The following is a 16,174-nucleotide window of genomic DNA, read 5'->3' as shown; positions in this document are numbered from 1 at the left end:
TACGCCTCTAAATCGAGAAAAAAAATCTGAACGTATCCGGTGTCTCTGGTGCTTTGGGTCCTGGGCGTGCAGGTGGAAGCCTGCGTAAAGGCCCACAGATCCCAGGGGCGCATATGTTTTGCAAGCATCCCTGGGATCACATGGGTTGGGTCAACCAATCAAAAAGGAGGATTCCTATTATACTTATGGGGATTCCATTTACGTACAGAATCCCCATAAGCATACTGGAAATCCACAAATAAATAAGAATTCACACCACTTAAATAAAAGTAAAAGTTCTCATGTTCAAAATTAATTAAATAATAAAAAGTTGGGAAACATAGAAAATAGGTGCAGGAGTAGGTCATTCGGCCCTTCGGGCCTGCACCACCATTCAATAAGATAATGGCTGATCATTCACCTCAGTACCCCTTTCCTGCTTTCTCTCCATACCCCTTGATCCCTTTAGCCGCAAGGGCCATATCTAACTCCCTCTTGAATATATCTAACGAACTGGCATCAACAACTCTCTGCAGTAGAGAATTCCACAGGTTAACAACTCTCAGTGAAGAAGTTTCTCCTCATCTCGGTCCTAAATGGCTTACCCCTTATCCTTAGACTGTGACCCCTGGTTCTGGACTTCCCCAACATCGGGAACTTTCTTCTTGCATCTAACCAGTCCAATCCCGTCAGTATTTTATATTTTTCTATGAGATCCCCTCTCATTCTTCTAAACTCCAATGAATACAGGCCCAGTCAATCCAGTCTCTCCTCAAATGCCAGTCCTGCCATCCCGGGTATCAGTCTGGTGAACCTTCGCTGCACTCCCTCAATAGCAAGAATGTCCTTCCTCAGATTAGGAGTCCAAAACTGAACACAATATTCCAGGTGAGGCCTCACCAAGGCCCTGTATAACTGCAGTAAGACCTCCCTACTCCTATACTCAAATCCCCTAGCTATGAAGGCCAATATGCCATTTGCCGCCTTCACCGCCTGCTGTACCTGCATGCCAACCTTCAATAACTGATGTACCATGACACCCAGGTCTCGTTGCACGTCCCCTTTTCCTAATCTGCCGCCATTCAGATAATATTCTGCCTTCGTGTTTTTGCCCCCAAAGTGGATAACCTCAGAGTTATCCACATTATATTGCATCTGCCATGCAATGGCCCACTCACCTAACCTGTCCAAGTCACCCTGCAGCCTCTTAGCATCCTCCTCACAGCTCACCACCACCCAGCTTAGTGTCATCTGCAAACTTGGAGATATTACTCTCAATTCTTTCATTTAAGTCATTGATGTATATTGTAAATAGCTATTGTAAATAACATACAATTAAACCTTTTCAAACAGGCCAAAATTTACCTAAACTAATTTTAAATGTGCATGCTTTAATCACTTAAAACATTTTTTTAACATTTATTTTAACCAGCGGTGTTGTTGCAGTGGATGCGAAGGATCTGTCAATGCGAAACTTGACAGATCGCAAGTTCTGGCTTTTCGCGCATGCGGAAACTTGGAACTTGCGGGGCCTTTCTGAACATTTACAGCGGCTTTCGCTGTGCGTATGCCATCATCGGGCCCATAAAATCCAGGCCATTAATAGAGGCAAAACTGGTTATATAGACAAATAATGCAGGAGAGAAAACTACTTCTTGCAAGAAAGTGCAAAAAGAAAACTGGATCACTGACAGAACATAGAAGTTGGTAGAAAGAATGAAGGTTAGAAAAATGAAATTGTAAATGCCATGATTTAGAAAAAAGGAAATAAATGTTAAAAAATTGTACAGTAATGAGGTTAAGAAAGACAAAGAAAGTTCAAGAACTTACAAGAACCATTGGATGCACAGCAAAGCCCAAGAGGCAGAACAAGCAAGAGATAGAGTGGGGAGAAAGAACACAGACTCAAAATATATACCCGATTTTAAAAAAATCTTCAGAAATGGTTCCCTAAAGAAAAGATTGACTTTTGACTAAATAAGTCAAAATTAAACAGTGGGCTGAAAATTCAAGAAGTCATCTGAACCATAAAAGGAAATAAAAACTGGTGTCCAGCATGAATGTGCCTCGTTACCTCTATTATTTGGGCTAGCAGTCATCCAAATAATGCTAATAAAGAAGAGGAGGCAGACTGAGATAGAGGAAATAAACAGTAAAAGACCCTGGGCTTGAAATTGTCTACCGTTCCATTTGGGGCGATAAGTTTCGCCAGGTGCTACACAATTCCAGCGGACCTGAACTTCTGGTTTAGCATTCCAGGAGGGAAGTGGAGCGCTAAATCAAGCACTACCACTTCCCTTGGAGCGCTAAATGGAGCAAGAGGGGCGGTAGCAGCAGAGTGCTGCACAATATCCCGTTCAGCGCTGTCGGAATCACAGGATCCTCCCCCTATCTTAAAGGGAAGGGCCAATGCTGTCGCAAGTTAACGGTAAGCTTGGGAATGTTGGGTATCGGAACCTGCGATCCACGAAGAGCAGCCCCAAGCACTGTAAGAGTGCAGGGCTGCTCAAGCGGGCTATGGGAAAAATTCAAAAATCAGTAGAGGGGTCAGAATAACATTTTGGTCTACTTGTGCCTTTAATTACTGCTCCCCATGCAGCCTCCTGCAGCTGCTGTTGTTGACGCCCGGCGATGCTGCAGGGGGCGGAAGTGAATTTAAGATCCGGGACGTTAATGGGATGCTGCGCACTGGACGACAACACAATATCCGGGGTGCAGGAGATCAAAGCAGTAAACTGTAGCGCCAGCGCCAACCCGACATGAAAGATCACGGGCGTCGGTAATTTCGCCGCACCCGGGCGCTACATTGCTAGCGTCCCATCTGGAGGCACAATTTCTTCCCCCTAGATTTTGTAGATGATTATAGCATAATTGTCAAAAAACAGAAGAAACAAAGCAGAGGAAAAGACAAGATGACTAGAAAATAAATCAGACTAAATATCTCTCCGAGAACAGATATCAAATATAGTTGGAATACACGATACCAAAGCTAATTAAGTTCGGAGAAGGTACTACAAAACATAAGCCACTTCATCTTTCAAAGTGCAGTAGAAAACACTGCTAATATTGGAAGACAGTATCTGCCTTGCCAACTCTAGCTGTTCAAGTTTTTTAAAGACTGCGTAACAAATGCAGAAATATTCCATGCCTCAAAACAAAGCAACATCAATGTCAATTCCACCTTGTTATCTACCACTAAACTTGGCCAATGACAAAGGCTACTGAAAAGAAATCTGAAGCTTCCGACAACAAATCTATGTGCAAGATAAGTGATAAAGTGAAGAGCAAGACAGAGAAAGAACAAAGCAACTACCAATAAACAACTTCTGAAACAAAAATGCAACAATTGATTAGGTAAATTGGTCAGGATTGAGGACTCTAGAATACAGCATCAAGCACTGGAATTATCAGCCAAAAGGATAAGGGAAACAAAATCAATAACCTGGCAAAGCACTGTAGAAAAGGATCTCCTAGAAGTAGACCTCATCTGGAAAGAAGCGTAATGCCCAGCAAAAATAGCAAGTAAAAGAGACTGCTGCTGTCCACGTGCACAATGGGCATTATAGCATCCATTTGCAGAGAGATCAACTGTTAATTAATAATTTTCAGAATAAATTGAATAAATTACTGTGAGATTTTCATAGTGGATTAGATATGCCATTCCTTGTGATCTGCACAAGGATTAAAATTTACCATCAATTTCAGAACATTATTTTATGCCTGCACAAAGCAATATATGTACTGCCTATTTTTTTCTAGAAAGATTATTAAAAAAAAGATTAAAGTAACATTGTTGAGATTTGTTTTAAAATGTTAATGAAAGGTATCTAAGTAAATGGGCAACTGTTTGATTGGTTTACATCCGTGCATAATATCCTAAGTACACAAATAAATGTTAGTGAAATGTTACAAGTTCTTCATCTCAGTTTAGACTGTTCCCCCTGCTACAGCTGCACATTTCCAGTGTCAGAAAAATGTTGTTTAAAAACTCAAGGGTTATCATTCCCCAAGATGATCCCATCAACCTTCGTATTGATCATTTAAGATAAAACAGCAGATGGTGGCGTACATGGAATGTACGAAAGTATATTTTCACAAAAAAACTGTGGTGCTCAGTTTTTACAATTTCTAGGATGTACTTTTTAAAAACAATCACAATTATCTAGAAAATTAGTTTAATGAAAATATTTTTTTCTAAAAATCCATTTATTTTATCTTTATTGATTTTTTCAGGTTAACATCCCTGCAGTCTACCTGGATTTGATACTTTTTGCTGCCAAGAGATCATGTCCCACAACTCTCCTTTGACCAAATGTTGAAAGGCAAGAGGAACCAACCAAGTTGGACTACCCACTTTAATTTTCTCTTCAGCGGTGAGACACCACAACTTCTGCTTGGGATCTCTCCACTCAACACATTTCAGCTCAGGCCAGGGATTGAGCAGAGTGGGAAATCAAAGCTGCATTTTCTCACCCCATGGCACTGAACATCAGTGCTCCAATGTTTCACCTCACCGTGGTACCAGTCATTTTTTTTGCACTTTCATTCTATCATGAAAGGAGACTTGTCGCCAAGCAGTCTAGAAAATATGTTGTCTGTGCACTTTCCCACAACTGTATTATTTAGCAATTTAAATTTTTCTACAGCATATCATTTCAATCAAATTTGAGGATTATTCCACCAAATCAGGGACCCATTTTGCAAATTTGAGATGAAAGGGGCTGATTCTTTCAACCGTTCACAATAATTGATCAAGTCCAAGAATAGCAGCAATATCATCAATTCAGTTGGCATTGAAAATAAAACCCCTAAAGTCACCAATAAAACTTAGTAATTCTGATAAGTATTTCATTACCAAGTGGTAAAACCTGGCGCTTTAGTATGCAGAATTAAAATGAGAACATTTGCTAATCTGAATTTTTTCAGTTCTTCTACTTACAATTAAAAAAGATCAAAACAACTGCTATTCCGATTCAAAAGCCGCCAGATCAAAGTTAACACTGACCCCAGGGGTATCTGCACAGTCCTCACGAGAGGAGCCCACAGAACCTCTATTAAGAGACGTCCGAGCATGTTGCATTTGAGGAGATAACATCTGTAAGCTATTTGTTCTAGTAGGCATTCCCTGTCCCACACCTCCAGAGCTAATTTCAGATACTTGCTTCCTTGGGATATACATAGAGTGTCTCTGTGAACGTGGTTTGGAGGCATAAGGACTGGGATAATTTAGGTCATAAGGAAAAGACTCATGTGGAGCAGACACTGAATGTGAATGACCCCCTTCATGATGGCTAGCAGGAACTTTTAGTTCTTCTTCATTTGTTGAGTGTCTTGTGGTTGGTCTACGAGTCTCTTGGCCTTTACTCATAGCAGGTGGATTTTGTGCTGGCCTGTTTTCATTGGGTCCAGTTGATAAGGTATTGTTTGAAGCATTGAGTTCCAAGCAGCTTGAAGGGAAATACCTGGATGTCTGATCCTCCCCATGTATTTTCATGTCACTAAGGTTTCCAACTGACCTTGAGTCACTCAATGTCCTGTAAGTTTTGGATGGTGTTAAAACCGCTGGGTTCTTTGACTGCTGAGATACAGAGCCTTGTATTGGTTCGATGTAACTGTGACGATTAGGTTTTTCCATTGGCAGAGTTCCAGTTTTATTTTGTGGCATTTCTACAAATGAATGCCGATTCTGCTGAGATTTTGCATTAGGTTTTAAGTATTTTGCACCTGGGCCTTCTGCAGCCTTTTGATCAGCCTGGAAATCAGTTTTAGTCTTAGAATGTGCTTCCTTGGAGGTTAGTCGTGGGCTGGGAAGGAGTGGTAAATTAGTGTTGGTTAAATCCTTGTTCCCAGAGATATTCTGTTTAGTCTGTTGATAGTCTGGCGAGGGAATGAGGGTTGGACTGAGTGGAGCTAAACTTTCATTAGAAAAGCCATCATGCTGAGTGTTGTCATCCCCTCGCTTAAAATTGACACCTAGATTCTGTTGATCTCGGCTATCTGATCGAGTTGACAGAGATGTACTTTTGCTGCCATGATTTCTGCAAAACAAAGAAAATATCTGATTAGTATAAAAAATTAATTCTTCAATAATGATTAACTTCAGTACTTACCTATTAAATCCAGTTTTGCAAAAGTAGCAGAACTACAACTTCCAGCTCGCAAATTGGAGACAATTTCCGCAGCGAAACACAGAAATCTGGAAGTTACTGTCCAAATTGCCCTGCTCCTCTGCAAGCTGCGCTGCACCAATATCTCATTAATAGACTCCGCATTGAAATCCATGCAAGGGTATGAAGTTGATGTACTTAGAAACAAAGAAATTTACAGCGCAGAAGGAGGCCATTTCGGCCCATCGTGTCCGCGCCGGCTGACAAAGAGCCACAAGGCCCTCGGTCAACAGCCCTGAAGGTTACATATTAACCTATGAACCTACTTGCCCACTAAACACACCAGAAAAAGTTTGGGCTGGTGTAAGTGAATTTTTAATGCCGTGATAAGTCTTCATCAATGCCAATCAACCTTTCTGGCATTGGAAATGTAATTACAAGTGTGGAGGTCTCATTTAATTATTGTTAGAGATTTTTTTTTTTAAAACATCTGTCTCTTAATCCCATTTTTCTTTCTATAAATGATTTTACAATAAATTAAATATTCCAATTTATACTTCCTGGTTTAGACTATGGGCTAGAATTTCGCCAGATTGTCGTTAATTGACAAATAGTGCTATTTTTATGAAAAAATAAGAAAAATGTTGCCACTTTTTAATGAAGTTTGGCCAAATAATACCCCCATCGTTAAAAAATGGCATTGCTGGAGGAATTATGTCAGAAAACACCGTTCTCTCCAAATTTACCATGAGGCCGATATCATGAAAAATACAGGGGAAAAAAACACTCCAAAATTTTCAAAAATAAAAATTGAGAAAACATTCACAAAAGCATTAACAGAATTGCTGAAAAAAAAAAATTTAGAAAGAAAATTCAACTTACCTTTTTTGCAGGTCTTCTTACCTACTGACATTCTTGAAGCTGCATTGCAAGGCTTTTCAAAACGGTGTTTTGCGAAGCGAGTACGGCGGTTGCTGAACGGCCAAACTTTGCCGGTACGTTTATTGAGTTATGGTGTTACAGAAAATGGTAATATTTTTACAATGCCATCCTCAAGGTTTGTGGAATTTTAAGCAGTTTTTAAAAAAAAAAGACAAAAAATTTGTTTACAACGCATGTTAAAAGGGTGGCGAAATTCTAGCACCACATGTCTCTGAGGATTCTACAATCTGATTCGTTGAACAGACACACTGTTGCTTGGCCTGCTCACACACACCATAGATCCCCTGATGAGGGCACTGCGCTGGATCAGATGCCAAATGACAGTAAGTTGCTGTTCAAAAGCCCACGAAAAGTCTGTGGACAGCTGTAAGCGTAGTGAATGGTGAGCACCGTTCCTTCGCCGCTCATCGCAAAATCCGGGCCACTAACTCGGCTTCTTTCTCCACAACTGCTGCCTGACCTGGTCAGTGTTTCCAGCATTTTGTGTATTAATTTCCAGCATCTGCAGTATTTTGTTTTTGTGTTAAGACAGTCAACATCCATTTTATTTAATCCTGTACAACAGTACCAGCTTTGAAGACAGGAGGGCAGTATTTATATAGGATGCAACTATTTGTACTAACTGAATGGCAGCCGTTTCTCTGACATATCACATGACATATTGCTGATCGGTCCCCTTGGAGGATAAGCCACACCCTGAAGTTTCTCTGGAATGTGTAAATGGAACCGCCCAGCCCAAGCTCTTACTGACTTTGCAAATTGTAACATGATCCATTTTGACTTCAGAAATCAGAGGACACCATCTCTCCCCCAGCTGAAGTCCCTTACACCAGCATAAGTGCATCCCTCCCCAGCCAACAGTCCCTTACTCCACCCAGCATAAGTGCATCCCTTCCCCAGCGAAAGTCCCTTACCTCAGCACAAGTGCTGCCTCCCCCAGCCAACGTCCCTTACCCCAGTGCAAGCGCTGCCTCCCCCAGCCGAAGTCCCTTACCCCAGCGCATCCCTCATCCAAGCACATGACCTTACACACACCACCCCACCCCCCACGCCCCCATAGATGGGGCATTGTGTGCGGATTGTTAACAGGTTTATTGGGTATAAAGTGAATAGTGACAGTGTCGTGACTTCTGGATTTCATCCACTCCAACGATGTCACTTGGAACACATGCACCGAACTTTACGAGAAATCGGGTGTGGGTGTAATGGGGGTTAGAAGAACATCTTACCTGAGTTCTCCCCCTCTCCTCCAATCCCCCCCAGTATAGCTCTCTCTCTCTCTCTCTCTCTCTCTTCTTCCCCCCCCGCCCCCACCCAAGGCTCTCTCTCGACCCCTTTCCCACCGTCACCGCAAGGTGGGACAGGTGATTTTACTGAGGTGGAAGTAGGCAGACTTGGTGGTGGAAAGCACATTGAGACGGATTCTCAGCTTGGGGTTGAATTGGAATTAAGGTTGCGAACAGTTTGTTACAAAGTCAGACAGAGGCTGGGGAGGGAGATGGAATGTGTGGCAAGGGTAAAGGAGTTTGAGGCGTGGGCCAAGACAATAGCTTTGATCTTCTCGATGTCTTAACTGGAGAAAATTGTGGTTCATCCAAGACTAAAAGTCATACAAGCAGTCTCAAAGCAGAGCAGCAGTGTTGTCACAATACATGTGAAAGCTGACCCCATGTCTTCATATGATGTTACCAAGGGCCAGCATGTGAATGAGGAAAAGGAAGGAGTCAAGAATAGATCCTCGGGGAACTCCAGAAGTAAGAACTGAGGGGCCAAGGGTGGGATTTTTATTGGGGGAGGTGTGACAGCTGTTTGAAAGGAAGACAGTACCTGAGGGGGAATCATTTTCAACATCAGCTAGTCAAAAAGTGAAGTTGGGTGGTGAGTATTTTAGTGGGAATGGGATCAAGGGAGCAGGAGGTAGTTTTCAACGACAGGTTGAGCTTCGAGGGGGCATTACAGGAGATAGGAGAAAAAGTAGAGGGGGACATAGTTCACAGCTAGGGCTGGGGAGAGGTTTGGCAAAGGGAGTGGGGAAGAAACAGAAGAGGTATCTGAATGGATGGTCTCAATCTTGACAAAGAAATTCATGAGCTCCTTGCACATGTTGGAGGTGAGGGTGGAGGGGACAGGGGTTTAAGGAGATAGTTAGTAGTGGAGAAAAGAAGCTGGGATTATCTTTGCTCTCCCAAGATAATTCTGGAGTAGTGGGCAATTTTGGCTCAGCAAAGTGAGGCCTGATGATTTTTGAGGTGTCCAGAAAGCATTGGTAATAGGTGGATGAACAGAGGCACAATGGCATTTCGATAACCATACATTATTTTTACCTGTTTTCTACATGATGAGGTTTTCTTTTAACTAACCGAGATGGGGAAGAGCCACTAGATCGGTCCAATAGTCTCTGAGTCTGGAATACAGTGTGGTTTAAGCACTGTTCTGTTAGGTATCTTTCAGATGGATTCAGTTTCAGCAAATTCTTTTAAGAAAAAAAAATTGAAAATGCAAGTTTATTCACACGGTGTAAAGTACACAGGTAGTTAATTTTTTTGTCCACGGTATATACCCGGGGATATCATTTGTTGATTAATTTTAATTGAAAAATACACATCACTTATAAGAGTCCTTCAGAACAGATTATCTTAGTGAGTATCCATTAATGAAGAAGCAAACAGAAAATGGGAAAAAACTGGAAACCAAGGTTCACATTCCCATTATGCTACAAGATTGTCCAAAAGTTTATACACATCAAAATATTTAATCAAATACCACATCAGTTTCATACCTTCATAAGGTCGAGCATAACTCCACTAATAACGCCCAGGTATCTTCTTTCCAGAGTCTGAGGGTGGTTTACAGCAGGGAACTATAAGCAGAAGTGTCAACTAATCATATTTATGTAGGGAATAAATAAAACATACAGACAAATATGTATGTTTTAAATTGGACCTAAATATCTTAGCACATTTAATTTTTTTCGTTATAAACTAGAAAATTGTTCAAAATAAATTATGCAATTATTGAAAGCCGACCATCTGACAACTAACAGGGCTGTCAATTAATCAAAGTCAACTTACATTTTTGGAAGAGAATTTTTTTTTAAAGAACGGCATTAGTCGCAGAGTTTATGCAGTGAGTAAAATTTTAAATTCATACTGATACAAATGGCAAACTGGTCCGTTTTTCCAGGAGGTATGGTTGTTTTGGGAGCTAATGAAATGTTTCATGTTCCAATTTATGAATTCTCGCTCATGCTCAGAATCGTCTTATGGGAACAGCTTGTTTCCTTCAGATGTTCACTGGACCATAATCAGGCAAGTTATTCAGATCAATGGGATTATGAAATTCATTGGTAAGTGTTCCAACCATATATCATAGTATTTATCAGGGTATCAAAACATATAATTAATATGCCAGCTGGAAACTCCAACTTCTATCATGCTACACCCTCCCATATTAACAAAACCAGTACTGGTAAAAGACAGACTGCCGGTAGTTGGGGGCTCCTGGTGACCAAGCAGACTTGAATCCTGATCGTTTGTTTCTTTATGGAATCATACAGCACAGAAGGAGGCCATTCGCCCATCATGTCTGTGCCGGCTCTTTGAAAGAGCTATCCAGTTAACCCCACTCCCCTGCTCTTTCCCCATAATCCAATACCTCATTCTTCTGACCAAAATGTATCACTTCATACTTCTCTGCAGGAAATGTATCTGCCCATTTCACCAGTCTGTCTATGTCGTCCTAAAGTCTGTTGCTATTCTCCTCACTATTTACTACATTTTCAAGTTGTGTGTAATCTGCAAACTTTGAAATTATGTCCTTTGTATCCAAGTCCAAATCATTTATATTGAATAGAGCAGTGGGCCTAATACCCAATACCCTGGAAACACCACTGTAGACTTCCATCCAGTCTGAAAAACAACTGTTTATCACTACTCTCTGCTTTCTGTCTCTCAACCGATATCATATTCACACTGCCACTGCCTTTTAATACCATGGACTTCCAATTTTGCTAATAAGTTTATCATGTGGCACTTAATCAAACGCCTTCTGAAAGTCCACATAAACAATATTCACCAACCCTCTGTTATTTCAACGAAGAACTCAATCAAGTTTGTTAGACACGATTTGCCTTTAACAAATCCATGTTGGCTGTCATTTTTCACCGATATTCTCCCAAGCGACAATTAATTTTGTTCCCGATTATAGGCCCTTATTTTCCACCTTCACGATTTTTGGCGCCAATCTATGATACCCCCACCCCCATTTGTGCTAAAAAAAACTTTCCACAAAGCAAAAGTTCTCTTTAGCGGCCAAAAACAATTCTGGGGGCGGAGCTTGTAGTGTGCGCCAAAAAAATCACTGCGCAAGCGCTGGAAAAAAATCACTTTCTACCACGTGAATGGTCTGCCTGGTCTGGATCAACAGTGAGAACCCATTGGTATCAAATAAAAGATAGATACAAGGGAAGGGGACAGAGAAGGAGAAGCTGTAAGGGCCAAGAGATTCCTAGCAGAAGAAATTGAGCCCCTGGTAGATATAATTGTGCTTGAAAACAAAGGGAGAATGGGCCAAAAGAAATTGAAACCCTCTGTACTCGCAAAAGTTTGGGACCAAGTTGCAGAAGGGTTTAATTCATTGTACATTACCCCTAGAAGTGGTGCACAGCTCAAAAAGTGGCAGGACCTCGAAGAGTTACTGTAATTAATATTTTCATTTAAATTTATATTTATATTAATGCACTGTAAAAACATTTGTAAATGTGACTAATGTGTGTGTGCAGAAGGGAGGCGGTGTTGGATCTCGTTGTCAATGCCTACTCTTGTTGATAGGAGGTTCCCGAGATAAGGGAAGTGATCCACGTTGTTCAGGGCCGCCTGAGGAAAAGAGTGTTTGAAGACCAGGCCCTCAAAACTGTCACCAAGCTCATGGTCTACAGGGCCGTTGTAATACCCACCCTCCTGTATGGCTCAGAGACGTGGACCATGTACAGTAGACACCTCAAGTCACTGGAGAAATACCACCAGCGATGTCTCCACAAGATCCTACAAATCCCCTGGGAGGGCAGACGCACAAACATTAGCGTCCTCGTCCAGGCCAACATTCCCAGCATTGAAGTATTGACCACACGCGATTAGGTCCGCTACAAGCCAAAGGCGGGCAAAGGAAACGTTACAAGGACATCCTCAAAGCCTCCCTGATAAAGTGCGACATCCCCACCGCCCTAAATGGAGGAAGTGCATTCAGGAGGGTGCTGAGCTCGAGTATCGTTGCCGAGAGCATGCAGAAATGAAGCGCAGGCAGCGGAAGGAGCATGTGGCAAACCAGGCTCTCCGCCCACCCTTCCCCTCAACCACTGTCTGTCCCACCTGTGACAGAGACTGTGGTTCTCGTATTGGACTGTACAGCCACCTAAGAACTTATGCTAAGAGTGGAAGCAAGTCTTCCTCGATTCCGAGGGACTGCCTATGATGATGATGCAGAAGGACCCTCTCTTTAAAAAATTCTATTTTCATCTTTGCAGAAGATGGTGTCACAGATCATCCGAGAAAGGTCAAAAACTGGAGGAGGTCCGACAAGTAAGCTGCAACTAACAGCCGTGGAACAGGGGATAGCTGATATGATTAAATCTTACAGGAGATCAATCACCAACGTGGATGCTGGGCCAAGGTTACCAAGAGAGGATAAGCCCTGCAAATTGCAGTCTGTGTTGGCTAAATGTTAACTACTGTGTGGGCTGGCTACGCTTCCGTTTCCTCCCCTGCTGCTAACCAAGCCTCTGCTCTGTTATGCAGATGTTGCACATCAGGAAGTGACAGAAGATGCACCTGAAGTAGAAGAGCATGATGAGGAAGCCATTAAGTCCAGATATTGTTGATCTACATCAGGAGAATGAAGGGCAGCAGGAAGACCCCAATACCGAGATGGTTACACTAGAATTGGAGCTGGTGAACCCCTTGAGGATTCCAAGCCCTTTCCTGAGCGATTCAATCGATGCAGCATTTCAAGGTGTACCGTTTGAAGCTGTGGGTCACAGTATATCACAGCAAGCCACACCTGGGAGGCTCCAGAGGAGGGTGGGAGGGAGAGCTGAACCCAAAATACAGGATACAGGGAACATAGGACAGCGCGAGGGAATGAGTGGGGAGAGCATCCAGCCAACGAGGTCGCTCCTGGAAACCTTGGGTGGGGTGAGGGTAGAATTAGTGGGTCTGGCACTTGAAGTAGCAACATTGGCTGGAGGAATTGGTGAGGTGAGGGGAGAAATTGCGGGACTGTCATTAGAGGTAGCAACACTGTTGGGACAGATGAGGGAAGGGATATCAGAAGTAGTAGCAGCAATAAGGGGGCACACCCAGGCTGTCATTGCTGCCACTAACATTCTAACCCCCAGACCAAAGTCAGGGGTTGATCCACAGGCTGCAGAAGAGTCTGAAAAGGAACCCGGGCCTTCCACAATGACGTCTGCTAGCTCTGTCCTTCAGAATCCACCAACAAACTCGCCGTCAGAAAGAAAACTGAAAAAGCCTTGGGGTCGGGGGGGGGGGGGGGGGGAGAGAGGAAGCAGAAGTCTGCAACGGGCATGGGTAGGGATAGAGGCAGCAACAGGGGCAGAAGTGGCGCACAGCGCTAAGGGGCAGGAGAGATGGCTTGTTTGTTTTTCTTCATTGAAAAGTTTGATACAAAATGTATTAAAGTTAAAAGTTAAGTACAACTGTACTGTACAAATGTTTAATAAACATTTTTTTTTACATTTAACCAGAATCCTGTACATTATTTTTTGAATCCAGCACTAGAAAATCTTTCCAGGTTATCTATCTACATTATGTGCATGCACCTACCCTGTTGATTCTAAAAAAAAGGTAATGATGAAGCAATGTAGTCTTAGGGAGAGAAATAACAAAAGGGTACAAATATCATTCACATTTAAACTCTGTTTTATGCAACATGTTTTTAAAAACTGAGAAACACTAATGTTACGCCCTGGATTGGCAGAAGAACTCTGATGATATTTCCTAACAGAAAGGCAGGTGACACTCCCATGCCCCTTTACAGAGAATTAGCAGAATCTCTAAGAACACATCTGAAGCCAATCAACCACCCCCAGCCACTGTGAAATATTGGGAAAGCAACACCCTGCTAAATTAAGTCATAAAATAGAAAAGTCCAGCATCCGATGGCAACCCAAAACATCCACACCCCACCCACACTTGAGCAGAGAGTCAAATGAAATAACACCAATTCACAGGCAACTGTCCCCATCTCTCACTGCTCAAAAGGACATCACCCAATCCCAAACCACTTTCTGCCCACTGCACAGAATTTCCAGGAGAAAAATGTACCCACTGTTTAACAAGTATGTTAATGGCATCCAGCTTTTCTATGATGTGCAGAAGGTCGTTTAAAGTTTAAAAAGCACCTTTCATGAATGGAATCAATGGCAGGCTTTTGGGCGAGGCGGAGGCCTTCATATAAAACCTTTAATAAAGGCATTAAAAGATATAAAAGTTAATCTAGTGAATAAATGTGTGAGTTTTTTTTTAAACTACATATTTTATAATAAAGTTAAGTTTAAATCTTGCACAATCATATGCCTCTTAGCTGCTCCAAGGATTTCATTTTCCTCTCTCCTTCCATCCACACCTACGGCGCAAGCAGGAAACCTGCTAAAAATATTTAAATTGGCACGGCCCCAGAAAATTTGATGAAATCCACAGCGGCAAGGCGCAAAGGCCGTCACACCGACTTCACATGAGGATACTGTACCCAGTAAGCGAAAAAATTTAAATCAGATGCAACCCCCAATGGACTTGCGCCCGGGATTGCAGCAGGCCGGGAGCGGGGAGGCTATTCGGCTGGGGATTGTAGCGGGCCTTAGCACCGATTTCCTTAAGTTAAGGCAGGTTTTTTTTTTACAACGGTACCAAAGGTCACACTGCGGCGTTTTGAAAAAAATCGTTGCTGGGGAAACCGGCACAAATGGACAGAAACGACGCGGAATCCCTTTTAAACGCAGATCAGTGCCAAAATATCTGGTGCCCAAAAAATCTGGCGCTGACAGTCGGTGCCGGTGTCAAAACTTTGGGGAAAATTTCAAAATACCGATTACTCAAAAAAAAAAATCGCAGGTAACCAAAAAAACGGCGCCCAATGATGGTGAAAATTGCCTCCATGGTCTCCAGAAGTTTCCCCACCGCCGACATTCGGCTGTCTGGCCTGTAGTTATCTGGTTTATGCCTCTCCCCTTTTTTGAACAGGAGTGTAACATTTGCAACCCTCCAGTTCTCTAACACCACTCCCATATCCAAGGAAAATTGAAAGAGTATGGCCAATTCCACACATGGTTCCCTCAGCAACCTCTGATCTATCCCATTTAGACCTGGTAACGTTTAACAAATTCACGTGTTAATAAATGCTTTCACTCAATTATAGGAGGCGACGGAGAGGAAGGGAACAAGACTGTAAAACACAAGCTGACAAACGGTAAGTTTTTATTTTTAAATTCATTTTTTTTCCTAAATTCAAGGCTTGCTTCATTTGCGGAAGGAAGCTGTCCAGATTAAAATGTATTTTTAATTAATAAGTCGATGTGCAGACGGTACTGAATCTTTATGGTGTCTACTTGTCTGTGCTTGCTTTCAGATACACACCTTGGTATTTAACCTGTTGTTCCTGTAAATGAGCTGTCAGCTGGTGTCTGTCTGCAAATAACAGAACTTGCCAGGATCTGAGAGTCTCATAACGCTTATTAGTTGCACAACATGGCTGGATGCTGTAGTATGCAGGAAAGACTTGCATCTCTTTATTTACATTATTGCAAATACCAGAAAGAAAAAGAAGAAAAAGGATGTCTGCCAACTAGTCTTTTGGCAGCAGGTGTAATATGGTGCATTCCAAAACCAGATGATGGCAGATTGGAATGAAAGACATTTAAAACATGTTTTTTTTAAACATGCAAGTATTTGTGCTCTATGATCTCCAACACAACAGAGCAGAGCTGTGGGAGTATTGGCAACAATATTCTTTAAAAATGAGTTGTTTCTGCTTTGGTGCTTGTATATGTAAGATGCACAGTAGTAAACAGTGAATTACAGAAATAAACCCATATGGTTGTGTTGGGCTCACAAGTCAGTTGTTCTGCCCTTTAT

At 42.2% G+C, this 16,174-nt stretch overlaps 1 protein-coding gene across 3 annotated transcripts in view; it reads right to left on the bottom strand.

Annotated features, from left to right (window-relative positions):
- The window catches only part of cdkl5 (cyclin dependent kinase like 5), a 180,523-nt gene that overhangs the window by 38,805 nt on the left and 125,544 nt on the right, over window positions 1-16,174 (bottom strand). For all 3 annotated transcript variants that reach the window (XM_070893967.1, XM_070893969.1, XM_070893968.1), the window contains exons 10-12: window positions 9,808-9,888; window positions 9,353-9,501; window positions 4,985-6,017 (exon numbers count right to left, since the gene is read on the bottom strand). In XM_070893967.1, the coding sequence (XP_070750068.1) occupies window positions 4,985-6,017; window positions 9,353-9,501; window positions 9,808-9,888 (1,263 nt within the window). The remainder of the gene's footprint in view (window positions 1-4,984; window positions 6,018-9,352; window positions 9,502-9,807; window positions 9,889-16,174) is intronic.

Source organism: Pristiophorus japonicus, chromosome 11 (genome assembly GCF_044704955.1).
Source record: "Pristiophorus japonicus isolate sPriJap1 chromosome 11, sPriJap1.hap1, whole genome shotgun sequence".
NCBI classification, from domain to species: Eukaryota; Metazoa; Chordata; class Chondrichthyes; family Pristiophoridae; genus Pristiophorus; species Pristiophorus japonicus.
This window is presented reverse-complemented; position numbering and strand designations above follow the sequence as displayed.